Source organism: Amphiprion ocellaris, chromosome 6 (assembly GCF_022539595.1).
Source record: "Amphiprion ocellaris isolate individual 3 ecotype Okinawa chromosome 6, ASM2253959v1, whole genome shotgun sequence".
NCBI classification, from domain to species: domain Eukaryota; kingdom Metazoa; phylum Chordata; class Actinopteri; family Pomacentridae; genus Amphiprion; species Amphiprion ocellaris.
This window is the reverse complement of record NC_072771.1, coordinates 18,481,416-18,494,964: the sequence shown is the minus strand read 5'-3', so window position 1 is coordinate 18,494,964 and position 13,549 is coordinate 18,481,416. Positions and strand designations below refer to the sequence as shown.

At 40.1% G+C, this 13,549-nt stretch overlaps 1 protein-coding gene across 1 annotated transcript; it reads left to right on the top strand.

Moving 5' to 3' along the window:
- The first annotated feature begins 211 nt into the window (after positions 1–211).
- On the top strand, positions 212–13,222 carry npc1l1 (NPC1-like 1). Its single transcript, XM_023279940.3, has 21 exons — positions 212–414; positions 2,107–2,268; positions 2,429–3,337; positions 3,495–3,788; positions 3,890–4,113; positions 4,214–4,314; positions 4,401–4,573; positions 4,948–5,076; positions 6,363–6,545; positions 6,650–6,764; positions 6,867–7,132; positions 7,318–7,407; positions 7,499–7,689; positions 9,319–9,446; positions 9,544–9,673; positions 9,758–9,813; positions 9,909–10,059; positions 10,211–10,442; positions 11,955–12,068; positions 12,228–12,390; positions 12,481–13,222. The coding sequence occupies exons 1-21, from the start codon at positions 373–375 to the stop codon at positions 12,696–12,698; spliced, it is 4,071 nt and encodes a 1,356-aa protein (XP_023135708.2). The 5' UTR covers positions 212–372; the 3' UTR covers positions 12,699–13,222.
- Positions 13,223–13,549: the final 327 nt, after the last annotated feature.

The window sequence follows — 13,549 nt, the reverse complement described above, 5'->3', positions numbered from 1 at the left end:
ACTGGGTGCGGCGGTCCTTTTGGTTTCTACCAGCTGTTTGGATCTCCACAGCAACTCTATCGAAATCTCCCCCGCGTTAATAATCAAACAGAGAGACTGATCATCCATAGCTGCGATTGGCCAACAGCTGCATCAGACCAGATAAGACAGGTGTGACATCACAGGAGGGATGACGATGGACATGTTTCTCCTTAGCCAACCCTTATGCTGTTAGTCAGACAGCTGGTAGGAGACAGAGGAAGACTCGGACGCAGCAGAGCACCTCTCACTGTCTTTGTCTCATGAATTTTCCATCAGGACAACAGTGATAAATATACACTCCATTACAGCAAACCTGAGGACTCTTCTGTTGCTATAACGCTCTCAGGGATCATGGTCCGTGTCGCAGCCCTGATCACTTTTCTCGCCTGTGTGGTAAGTTCAAATCAAGTCAAATCAAGCTTTACTGTCATTATAGCAAGGTGAGAGAGCATTTCTCCAGGATCCAGTAAGGTGCAGATGTGTGTGCAAAACCAGATCAGCAGTTCAGTATTCTGACAGTTTGTGGAACGAAGCTGTTGATCAGTCTGGTGGTTTTGCTTAAAAGTTGGCCTGATAATTTTCCTCTCTTTGGAATCCTGATCTATGGTGCTCCAACACTGTAAATTTTTACTTTATTCGCATACTTAACATTAAAAACTGAATTCCTCTAAAGAACTTTACTGGGATTAGGTCTTTGACCAGGGCTTAAAAGCAAAAATGGAAAAAAAAAAGTTTAAAAGTAGAAAAATAAATGTAATTGCTTTTTAAAATTTAAATCCAAAATAATTTTAACCGTTTAATTACCACTTTCAAAGCCAAAATTAGAGAGGCGTTTATGTAGGCAGCACACACGTAATGAGTCACTAATATTAGTGGCGACTCAGATAAAACATGTTCTGTGGGTTTAAGTCCTATTGTATGGAAGACATGGAATGCTGAAATGAGCAACAGCTGAAACACAGAAATATAGTGAACCACAGCATGAATTTTATTTCCTTTGATTCTTGAAATCTTTGATCCCCCTGAAAGTTCTAATAAATTGCCCAAATTTACATTTACACCAAATAGTCTCCTGTGAAACAGCAGTAATCTTTCACAGACTATGTTTCAAAAGTGAAACTCTTCATTGTGTTATTTTATTTTTTAAAATCTAAAATTACGGTGAAATTGGAATAGCATCTTCTTTTCTGTTTTTGGTTTTGGTGGATAAGTACAGAGTGAAAGTAAGAAATACAATAAGTCAGTCCTGCATTTATAAATGCACTCTGCCATGACATGAATTTATACATGTTCCAAGAAAAGTTTTTTTTCCTTTTTTTATGTTTAAGGCTATTTATTCAAGTAATACAGACGAGCAATTGTTTTCAAAATGCTTGTACACAAAAGTAAAGAAAATACAACAATAATAATAAATAAACCAAAATTAAAGGATGTGACTAATTAATTTAATTCAATTTTGACTTTAAAAATGCCACTGGCCATACTACTAGAGAGGGATGGACAATATTTCCCTAAAAATTACGTATTAGCTGTTAGTGAATATTTGAAAATTATTATCTTCTTCTGTTGTCACAGGTGTAGATTATGATTGTATTCAACCTTGAACATGTACAACATTTTACATTTTATTGGTCTTACATGGTGATGTCAGATAGCTGACAGAGGAGGGCACAGTAAAGCCCCAAATCATTAGTAACACGCTATGACATTTTTGTACTTTATTGTAATGTCCTAAAAAATGCTATAGTGGACAAAATGATATCTAATTTCCCCTTGGAGATCAATAAAGTACTTCTATTCTATTCTATTCACTTTAACCAAACCTTTTTGAAAATATCTTCCTAAACTTACTACTTATTACTCAAGGTAAATATTATAGTATTTGAGGTAACTACACTGTCTTGTGTTTTTTAAACGTATAGGTGAAAACTCGTGCCAAAGTTACTATTATTTTAAAAAAAGAGTCCATTTCAAAGTGTCTTTGAGCAGTAAGTTAGCTACATTAAGCCTTCTTCTTCACTTACCTGCAAAATACTTTTGTTACGTCTGTTCAAATTATTTTTGATAACCCTGCCTTCCACACAGGTGTTGTCAGAGGCCCTACATGAGCCGGGCTACTGTGCTTTCTATGAGGAGTGCGGCCTAAACCCATCAGTAGGAGGAACTCTCATTCCTCCTATCGTCCCATGTCTCAATTACAGTCAAGCCCGGCCCATCTTGGGAGATCACTACAAGAAACTCCAACAGGTCTGTAGATCCTGAAACAGAGATAAGAGCTGAACAAAGCGAGGCAGAGTCTGTATTCTTTGGCTGTTTTTAATGAATACGTTTAAAAAGATTCCTTTGAAAAGAAGTGAGCTTGTGTTTTGGTTGGTCATTTATGAACTAACAATTGTTCTTGCTGCAGGTGTGTCCCATGTTGGCCCAAGGAGAGGGCAACACGTTCGCCTGCTGTTCCATCAAGCAGCTGAATTCCCTGGAGACGAGTCTGACCCTGTCTAAGGCGGTGCTGATCCGTTGCCCCTCCTGCGCTGACAATTTTGCCCACCTGCACTGCATCACCACCTGCAGCCCCAACCAGAGCCAGATAGTGAAAGTCACAAAGGTCATGAATGTCACTCAACTGGTGGGCAACCCGAAGGAGGCCGTGGTGGGTTACCAGGCATTCCTCACCACCAACTTTGCAGATGCCTCCTTCCAATCTTGTAAAAATGTCAGGATCCCAGCCACAGGAGGCTTCGCCATCGCAACCATGTGTGGCCGGTATGGTGCCAAGCTGTGCACCCCCCAGCGCTGGTTTGATTTCCAGGGGGACTCCAGTAATGGACTGGCTCCCCTGGACATCGACTTTCAACTGATGAAAGAGGGGGATACTACAGGAGTCCCAGAGGGTGTGATTCCCTACAATGGGCGTGCTCTGGGGTGCAATGAGACTACGCCATCAGGGGGGGAGGCCTGCTCCTGCCAGGACTGTCAAGAGTCGTGTCCGAGTGTCCCACCTCCTGAGCCGCCGACTCCGCCCTTCACACTGTTGGGGATAGATGGTTACTTACTGATCTCTATTATCCTGCTCTGTCTCTTGGTACTTGCCTTCCTGACGTATCTTGCTGCCTGTGAGAAGTCTAAAAAAGTAAAGGATGAAGAGAAAGGCAGGAGAAAGAAGAAAAGCAAAGACCAGAACAGTAATGAAATTCCTCAGCAGGCCATTCATCCATCAGAGGTGACGTGTGCTGACAAGAACAGTCTGGCTGCTCAAGCTTTCCTGAGCTCACTGTTTCGGGCGTGGGGAACTGTCATGGCCACTTATCCGCTCATGGTAGGTACACATTTGGAATCAGCAAAATAGAACATATGCAGTGCTATCTGTAAATATATTCAAATTGAACACGCAGTGGCTTTAAGACAAAAAGAGTCAAATGTTAGCCAGGTGAAGTAGATGAGCCTCAATTGTGAGTATTTCATCTTTGTTCAAGGTGCTCCTGTTGTCGGCTGTAATCGTGGCTGTTTTTGCTGCCGGCCTCAAGTCCATTGAGCTAACCACTGACCCGGTTGAGCTGTGGTCCGCACCCAACAGCCGTGCCCGTCAAGAGAAGGAATTCCATGATACACACTTTGACCCTTTCTTCAGAACAAACCAGCTGATCTTGACAGCACCAGGGAGAGAAGGATACATTTACGACTCGTTGCTGTTTGGGCCGCAAAACTTTAGTGGGCTTGTATCCAAAGATCTCATCATTGAGCTGCTGGAGCTCCAGACACGGATACAGGTAAAGACCACATAGTCAAAACAGGTATCTGAGCGTGTTTGCGAAAGGGAAGAATATTATTTTGTGATTAAAAAAATTAATAAATTCTATGCCCTTTTTAGCAAATTGAGTTCTGGTCAGAAGATCTGAACCGTACGGCAAGTCTGAAGGATGTGTGTTTTGCACCGCTGAACCCATCCAATCCCTCCCTGACTGACTGTGCAGTCAACAGTTTGCCACAGTATTTCCAGAACAGCCTGGACAACATCAACGCTAAGGTGAATATGACCGAGCTGGGAGTGACCAAAGAGGTGGACTGGAGAGACCATCTAATCTACTGCCTCAAGTAAGTATTCATTGAAACCCACTGATTCATCTGCAGTTGTTCAGAAACTTCACCTATCCCGGCATAACCTTCTTTTCCCCTTCTTCCATCTCCTCTCAAGCTCTCCGCTGTCCTTCAAAGACATCACTGATTTAGGTATGAGCTGCATGGCCGACTATGGAGCTCCAGTCTTCTCATTTCTGGCTGTGGGAGGCTATTCAAGTGAGTGACTTTCAGCACCATCTTTTAACACATGAAACACACAAAGAAGGCATCTGTAACTCACTTCAATGTCTTGCTTTTTCCAGATGACGACTTTACTAATGCTGAGGCTTTCATCATGACCTTCTCCCTCAACAACTACGCTCGCAGCAACCCCAAGTTCAATGTGGCTATGCAGTGGGAGAGCGAGTTTCTTAAGATTGTCCAGGATTACCAGAAAAACCCAGCAGCCAACTTCACCTTTGCATACATGGCAGAGGTACAGTGATCTATGGGATCTCAGAGAACATAATGTTTTATAATTGTGCATTTTCTGAAGAGAAATTCAAGTGAATTTTTATATATGTTTACAATATATGTTTGAAATCATCAGTGGGGGTCTCTCTCTGACCTCCAGTGATGTAAGCCCAAATATCCGTAATCTAAGTCTGAAAAAGCCAGCCTGCTCACAATTGTCGCCTATGTAACAAAGGTAAAAAATCTCAGAAAAGAAAAAAGAGACAATCAGTAGTCATGTTGATAAAGAACCGCTGCCACAGCTTTTTCAAGGTCATGTTGATTTCTCTCCTGGTTATTACCTCACTATCTGCCTTTTATGCATCTAATCTCATCTCGTCTCTCACCTGTCTACAGAGATCTCTAGAGGATGAGATTAATCGAACAACGGCAGAAGACATCCCCATCTTCATGATCAGCTATGCTGTCATCTTTGTTTACATCGCTGTGGCACTGGGGGAGTACTCTTCATGTAAACGCATACTGGTAAGGCTTTAGAGAGTAAAGTCTCACTTTATCAAATGCAGTATTTCACATCACTCAGCTTTTGTAGCCACCTGCAGTTAGTTAGTCCACTGATTTGGTCCTGACTAGTTAACAGGTATTGCCTGTATTGCGTCTATTTTTTGCACCAGTCAGCCATCCATCCATCCATCCATTCACTGTTGATACGTACTTTATCCTGCAGAGAGTTTAGCGTTTGAGTGTCTCACGTCAAATATACAAGTGTAGAAAATCCAAGGTATGGTATCTAAAAACAATGAAAGTAAAAGCAATATTCACTACACACACACACACACACACACACACACACACACACACACACACACACACACACACACACACACACACACACACACACACACACACACTACCATTCAAAAGTTTGGGATCACCCAGACAATTTCATGTTTTCCATGAAAACTCACACTTTTATTCATGTGCTAACAGAATTGCACAAGGGTTTTCTAATCATCAATTAACATTTCAACACGATTAACTAACACAACGTAGCATTAGAACACAGGACTGATGGTTGCTGGAAATGTTCCTCTCTACCCCTATATAGATATTCCATTAAAAATCAGCCATTTCAAGCTAGAATAGTCATTTACCACATTAACAATGTCTAGACTGGATTTCTGATTAATTTAATGTCATCTTCATTGAAAAAAAGCTTTTCTTTCAAAAATAATGGCATTGCTAAGTGACCAGAAACTTTTGAATGGTAGTGTCATATATATTTGACACTATATATATATATATATATATATATATATATATATATATATATATATATATATATATATATATATATATATATATACATGCATGTTAGTGAGATAGTAAACAGTGTAAACCTTAAGTATTGTCCCACATAGTACATAACATGCTATTATTAGCATTAGCTGAATGCGGCAAAATACCTAATTCCAGTGTCGCTGAGCTCCTAGCATAGTGACAGACTCTTGTCAAGCCATTAGTCTGGTTGTTTTATTACAAAATTACAAGAATGCAGCACGTACCTAGAAAATAATGGGCCTCCACCAAGGATGCAAAATGGAAACAGTTCTTATCACACATATGATAAGGAGAAGGTATCATAGTATGGCTCTGTCAGTTGTATAGCGCTTATCTTTTACAGTAGAACATGTAAGTTTATAGGCCCTGGAGTTATACAGTACAGAAAACATGATACAGCAAAAGATACAGAGGGTAAAGGGTTCACTGAGGTGAACGTACATGTGGAGTCTTATCTCTCTGTCTTGCAGGTGGACTCCAAGTTCCTGGTGGGTCTGGGTGGGATCCTGGTGGTGGGCTGTTCTGTCCTTTCCTCCATGGGTTTCTACTCATGGATCGGTATCCCCTCCTCGCTAGTCATTCTGCAGGTCGTGCCTTTCCTGGTGCTCGCTGTCGGAGCTGACAACATCTTCATCTTTGTTCTGGAGTACCAGGTGTGCATATCTTTGTGCTACACCATGACTGTAAAATAATGCAGATTTCCTGAGATATTGTGTATCACTGTTAGTAATGTTATCCTACTCATCCTTGCTTGCAGAGAGATGTACGGAGGCCTGGAGAGAAGCGAGAGGAGCAGATTGGTCGTGTCCTCGGAAACGTAGCCCCCAGCATGCTACTGTGTAGTCTGTCTGAGTCTGTCTGCTTCTTTCTAGGTAGGAGCAGCTGATAACTTTAATTTGTGGAAAAAAACTGCATTAGTCTTTAAAAAAGCTGAAGCAGCAATCTCTGATTATGTTTCTGTTGTGCTACGCCAGGGGCCCTGTCCACCATGCCAGCAGTGAAGTCCTTTGCTCTGTATGCTGCTCTGGCTGTGCTCATGGACTTCGTCCTCCAGATGACAGCCTTTGTGGCGCTGATGTCCCTGGATGCCCGTCGCCAAGACAGCAACCGCTGTGAACTGCTCTGTTGTGTTAAAGTGGGAAAAGAGCGTTCCAACAAGCCAAACGAGGGCTTTCTGCTGCCCTTCATGAGGAAATTCTATGCCCCTGTCCTACTGCACCGCTTCACCAGAGTTATAGTGGTAAAGATACCCACCCATCTGAAACAACACAAGACAGATTCAAAGTTATTGCCAACCTCTGTCCTTTGGTGTAATTTTAACATGCAATCCAAATAATTTCTTAAAAAAAAAAAAAAAAAAACTAAATCTGCTGATGCACTGAATTGTTTAAACTCAATATTTGTTGAATTCTGTGTTCTGGTCAGATGCTTGTGTTCATCATCATGCTCTGTGGATCCTTATACCTCATGTTCAACGTGACAGTGGGTCTGGATCAGGAGCTTGCTATGCCTAAGGTCAGTAAACTGTTAACTTTAGAAGCATAAAAGAACATGGCACTGTCCTCTCCCATGTAACCTGATATCGATTATTTTGTTTTTGGTACAGGGCTCTTACATGCTGGACTATTTCCAGTACTTGTACAAATACTTTGAAGTCGGAGCCCCTGTTTATTTTGTTACCAAAAAAGGCTTCAACTTCACCAGTGTGGAGGGCATGAATGCAGTATGTTCCAGCGTGGGCTGTGATCAGTTCTCATTGGCCCAGAAGATCCAGTACGCCACCAACTACCCTGAACGGTCAGTTCATTCTCATAATCAAAACAGATGAAAATATAGCCTTTAAGACAAGTTTTGAGCAGTTGCTGCCCATGAAAACTCTGTATTAAACAGTTGCTTGGCTCAGTACAGTACAGAGAGATTTTCTGCCAGTGTCCTTCACATCCTAATCACTTTTCACATACATATCCTTGAACCTCCTGATATTGTAGTAGCAACCTTTGACACACTAGCCATTCAGATCAGTTAATGATAAACTCAGTTTCACGAACACCACTCAGCAGATAGCGGGTGTCTTTGGTTCTCATATACCACATACTGTATTTTAATTGAATCAAGGTGTTTTGTGATGATCATACTAATGAACAAGGAGTAATAGAACTTTTTGGTGCATTTCAACCTGTTGAGCAAAGCATCCTGCAGTATGGATCTTTGCTGCCAAACAAATGTGTAGCTTGTGGTGCACAATACTTACAGTAGAGGTGTTCACTGTCTGAGTGTCCTGTTTAACGACATTAATGAGTTTGCAGCAACAACACACTTACGTTCCTTGGAGATAAGGTCGTCAATGAGGCCAATTTATCACTGGCACTATCAGTTGGTTACTGGGAAACAGCAAAGCTCTTCTCATAAAGGGGGAACGCCAAAATTACAGATAAGAAATATATTTACCTGAAGAGTTGAATTTTTACATGATTTGTCATTTTGGGCCTAAATGAGGTTTCTGTTTACTTGGAAAATACAGTTATTTGCTTTCTTATGTCGAGTCAGAGAAGAAGACTGAGACTGCTGTGGACTAAATGTACAGCTAGTAGTCAGGTAGTTTACCGCAGCATAAAGACTGGCTGAGAAATAATCAAGCACATAATCCCTATAACACCACTACTTGTGGTTCTTACACTTTGGTTTTTGTTTGGATTAAACTGATGAGATCTAATGTGTTAATTAGTTGGTATTAAGGTTGCTGGTTGATGGATTTGGTGACCTTTGCTCAGAGCCATGCAGCTGTTGTCTGCACAATTCCTGGTTTTATGAGAGTCTAAGCTAATTGATTGTTGGGTGTAGCTTCATGTTTGCTACACAGGCAAAATAGCAGGATATTATTTTATTATCATGTATGACTTGCTAGTGTTTCTGCTGTATGTGATATCTGTGGTAAAGATAGAGAGGTGGGTCTGTCTGACTAAGACTCAAATCATAAACCCCGTCGTTACCCTGTAACAAATTAAGGTCGATGACGTACTGTATTTTCCTTATTGTTAAATCCTGTACCAGAACTAAAATGAATTGATCCTACTGTAGCTATTTGTGTACCTAAAAGTCATGATAGAGGTTGTTTCACTGTGTAATAGAACTTAAAAATGGTTGAAGACACATCAGTGAGAAACACCTTTGTACTGGAGTTTATTTTGACTAAATCTCACTCACACTATGTGGCTCATTTACATTCTCAAAGTGCACCAAGTATTTGTTGGCACCAACGCATGATTTACTGTTGTCTGGGTAACATTTGCTAAAAACTACTGTGCCCAGCTGTTTTGAGATCTTTAAAGCAATGAAAGATGTTTATCTTCCTTTGGAATCAATGGACTTGAGTGCTACCGACTGACAAATGCATTGCTGATTACGGTCTATTCCTTTTACCTGTAGATCGTACCTGGGTATTCCTGCCAACTCGTGGGTGGATGATTTCATTGACTGGTTGAACCCAGGATCCAAATGTTGCCGTCTGTACACTCTCGGTCCAAATGCTGGAAACTTCTGTCCTGCAAACCAATGTAAGAGTCACTGTTGAGAAAATGACACATTCTTCACCGAAGCTCTGTACATGAAAGAAGACTTTATTAACACCTACTCTGTTGCATGTCTTAATAGCTGCATTTCTCTGCGGACGCAAGTGCATGGCCACTCCTTCAGATGGCGTCCTCAGGCCCACTGTGGAACAATTCAACCGCTTCCTCCCAGACTTCCTGGGTAACCGGCCTGACCTGCAGTGCTCCAAAGGGTGAATTTTGTAGCTGCACACATGCACACATACCCGTCACAGCCTGCAAACAACAATCTCATTACTTCTTGTCTCCTTAAACAGCGGTTTAGGAGCCTATGACAAAGCCGTGGTGAGAGATGAGGGTGGGGAAATAATAGGTAAATCACCTCAAGTCAACTCAAAGCAGTCAGAGATGTTATTTAAGCGGAAAAGATGCAAGTACCTGAACCCTTTTTTCCTCTTTTCTTCTCAGCCTCCAGGTTCATGGCTTACCACACGCCTCTGACTAACTCTCAGGAGTTCACAGCTGCCTTACTAATGGCCAGAGAGCTGGCAGACAACATCACCAAGGGCATGAGAAAAATACCAGGCACCTCACCCGACTTTGAAGTGTTTCCTTACACGTATGTGCCTTCATTTCCTGATCTCTTTCAAGTCATCTCAACCAATAACTCTACAAAACAGGCACTTCCTATAAATTGCAATTCCCAGAAGCCATTAACTCTAAGCAGACTGTTGTTTCTGAGCATTTCTTTTCTGTTCTCTCTCTCTCAGGGTTACCAACGTATTTTATGAGCAGTATCTGACTATTGTGCCAGAGGGACTCTTCAGCATCTCCCTCTGCCTGCTGCCGACCTTCGTGGTGTGCTGCCTGCTGCTGGGTTTGGACCTGCGCTCCGGCCTCCTCAACTTGCTCACCATAATCATGATCGTCGTGGATACTGTTGGTGTCATGACCCTGTGGGGCATCGATTACAACGCTGTGGCTCTCATCAATCTGGTCACGGTAGGAACATGTCTTCAGTGAGAAATAAAAGGGCAGTTTGCTGGTTTTTCTCTGTGTGTGAAGATGCGGTAGGAGCTTTTTATTGAGAAAAAATAACCCTAGTGATATAGTGACGTCATTAGAGTTTTTTTTGACAGTCTTTAATGACAAATTAATGATTGAAAGTAATGATAAACCTATAAACTGGTAGGCAGAAGCTGGGCTTCAACTGGCCAATTAATTCACAGCATCAGACACGAATTATGTCAGAAAGCTGGTTAGCAAAAAATGAATGTAGAATCTGCAGTGTCAGTTCCGCTGTACTCAGTGGGTGCAGTAAAATGGCAGGCCATATGCCAGTGCTGGGTTTACCTTATACCTTACATTACCTAAGAGAAAAAACTTAGCTCCTGGCTTTCAAAGGTCAATATATTTAATTGGTTAATAGTTAGATTATATTTTCTATCTACATAATTATACTGATTTCTGTCTTTTATTGAGGTAAGTTTGGTATTGGGATTAGGATTATTAGGAATTGTAACGTAACAAGTCCTCAACCAGCAGAGCTAGCTTACAGTTCTCAAAAAACTATCATATGAGCGTCGTCAACCTCCACTTCTGCCTTAGATACAAGACATTTATCACTTTTGTCGTTTAGGATGACTGTAGGACACCTAACACATGTGACTGTTATGATAAACGTGGGTGTTTACCAGTCTTTTGTCCAGTGAAAAATGCTTATTGAGCTGCATTATGGGTAATGTAGGATCCAATGTTTCTAAAGAATAATACATATTGGGACTAAAAATCAGGATATTTTAGCTTTTGCTAAACTGACTGTTCTTTTAGTCTTTATTCTCTTTTGAGTCATTTAGCTTGATGTATTTTAAATAATAAATTGCTGGAATGTTCCTTTTATATTTTTCTCATGTCCTGTAGACACTAGACTGTGATGCGATGCCTTCAATAGCGCAGTTCAAGATGTTTGTAATTCATGTTATCACCATTATTATAGATAGATAGATAGATAGATAGATAGATAGATAGATAGATAGATAGATAGATAGATAGATAGATAGATAGATAGATAGATAGATAGATAGATAGATAGATAGATAGATAGATAGATAGATAGATAGATAGATAATATTTACTATAAACTCTTAAAAAACTTGTACAATAATATAAACAAAACACTTATAATTTAAAATCTGTAGAAATACTACATGTATTAAAAGTCAGTATACAGTATTTACACAGTTTTATTACTTAGATAAGAGCAAGATTTTAGTCAAACTTTTCTTTGCTAATTATGAAAATCTCTCTCTCTCTCTCTCTCTGTATATATATATATACATATATATATATATATATATATATATATATATATATATATATATATCGGTATATATGGTGCTTGGAGTGCTGTGAACTCAAACAGCAATATTGCTTACAATATTTAAACTAAAATAGATAATTGTTTGTATATTCATTTCTTAATGTATTAACTAACATTAACTGTGTTGTTTGCAGGCGGTGGGCATCTCTGTGGAGTTTGTGTCCCATATGACCAGATCATTTGCCCTCAGCATAAAGCCCACACACGTGGAAAGAGCAAAGGAGGCCACAGCCAATATGGGCAGCGCAGTAAGTAAACACACATTGCTAATCACTGACAATTTCAAAGCAGATATTAAAAAGATTAAACATATTTTATTGCCACACAAAGATAATTGTCTGAACATGTGCATCACACCCCAAAGTTAGATGTGCCTGAGTTAAATGTTCTTATTTTATACTCTGAAGGTGTTTGCTGGTGTTGCTATGACCAACCTGCCAGGCATCCTTGTGCTGGCATTTGCCAAAGCGCAGCTCATCCAGATTTTCTTCTTCCGGTTAAATCTTGTCATTACACTTCTGGGGATGGCACATGGACTCATATTCCTTCCCGTCCTGCTCAGTTATTTTGGTATGTAGTTATTTTCTCCATTTTATTATTCATTTCAGCAGAGGGCACCAACGACCCTGAGGACTTACTGTCCATGTTTCCTTCTCTCAGGTCCTGGTGTCAATAAGGCTGTGCTGCTGCAAGAGCAGCTGAAGGCTAATTCAAAGGCCAATGATGAGCTGAGGATGAGGAACCACGTGAAACAAGTTTATGATAATTTGAGTTATGAAGAAAATGAGGTAAAAGGGGACCCGCCTTCCCCCTCTGATGCCAGCAGATCTTCAGAATTCACAGAAAAGCAATGGGAGGACAAAATCGACCACTTCTGAGCACCAAAAACTCGTTTCAAGCTCTAATGAGCAAATATCTCTGTAGCATGCCAAGCAAGGATGGATGCAGAGACGGACACATAGCAAACAAGGAGTCATGTATGGCTCCATATGGAAATCATTAACTTAACTATGTACCTCAATCAGAAATGGACCTGCAGGACTGAAGATAACAACACTCACTTGTGCAATAATGCAGGGGAATGCAACAGTGGACTATGGCAACATTCCTGTCTCAACACATGAAAAGCTTCAATTGTATAATTATTTAACAGGACGGGGAGTTGACAAAAGCTCTAGAACGAGATGTTTTATATTTTTTATTGAATGTAATTATTTTATATATGTGTGAAACAATAGCACTGTTTAGAGTGATTTAAAGGAACACACACTCCAGCATTTTATAGGGTAGTTTCTTCAATTGCAGTACGATGCTATTTCTGTAAAATGTGCAATCAGTGGAAAAATATTAAATGTTTACTGTGTGAATGAATGTCTTTATTAAAAACATTTGCCATTACAAATTTTCCCTGATAGATCATTATAAATTACAAATGGGGAATAACGTTCTTGCAGCAATGTTTATTTAGTTATAACATTATATATATCTAAATTTAAAGTTATTTTTTCAAAACGCACGGTCCAGGTACGTAACTAGCCCTTTACCAGAACGGTCCATGTACGGATCTGGTAATTGGATTTTCCGTTCTGAAACGGGTATTGAAAAACAAAAAACGAGTGGTTATTTGATTTTCGTTTAAAAATACAAAAATTAAAATTGAAATACAAGGCGTTTTTCCTTTTCATGATCAAAAAGGGATATACGATTTTTTTTTAAATGCTTTGATTTT

Bases quoted from the DNA above. Each gene is read 5' to 3' on its own strand.
- npc1l1 (XM_023279940.3), top strand. From the start codon at position 373: ATGGTCCGTGTCGCAGCCCTGATCACTTTTCTCGCCTGTGTG. The intron at 6,546-6,649 runs GTGTGCATATCT...CCTTGCTTGCAG, and splicing joins TCTTTGTTCTGGAGTACCAG to AGAGATGTACGGAGGCCTGG. The intron at 9,447-9,543 runs GTAAGAGTCACT...ATGTCTTAATAG, and splicing joins CTTCTGTCCTGCAAACCAAT to CTGCATTTCTCTGCGGACGC.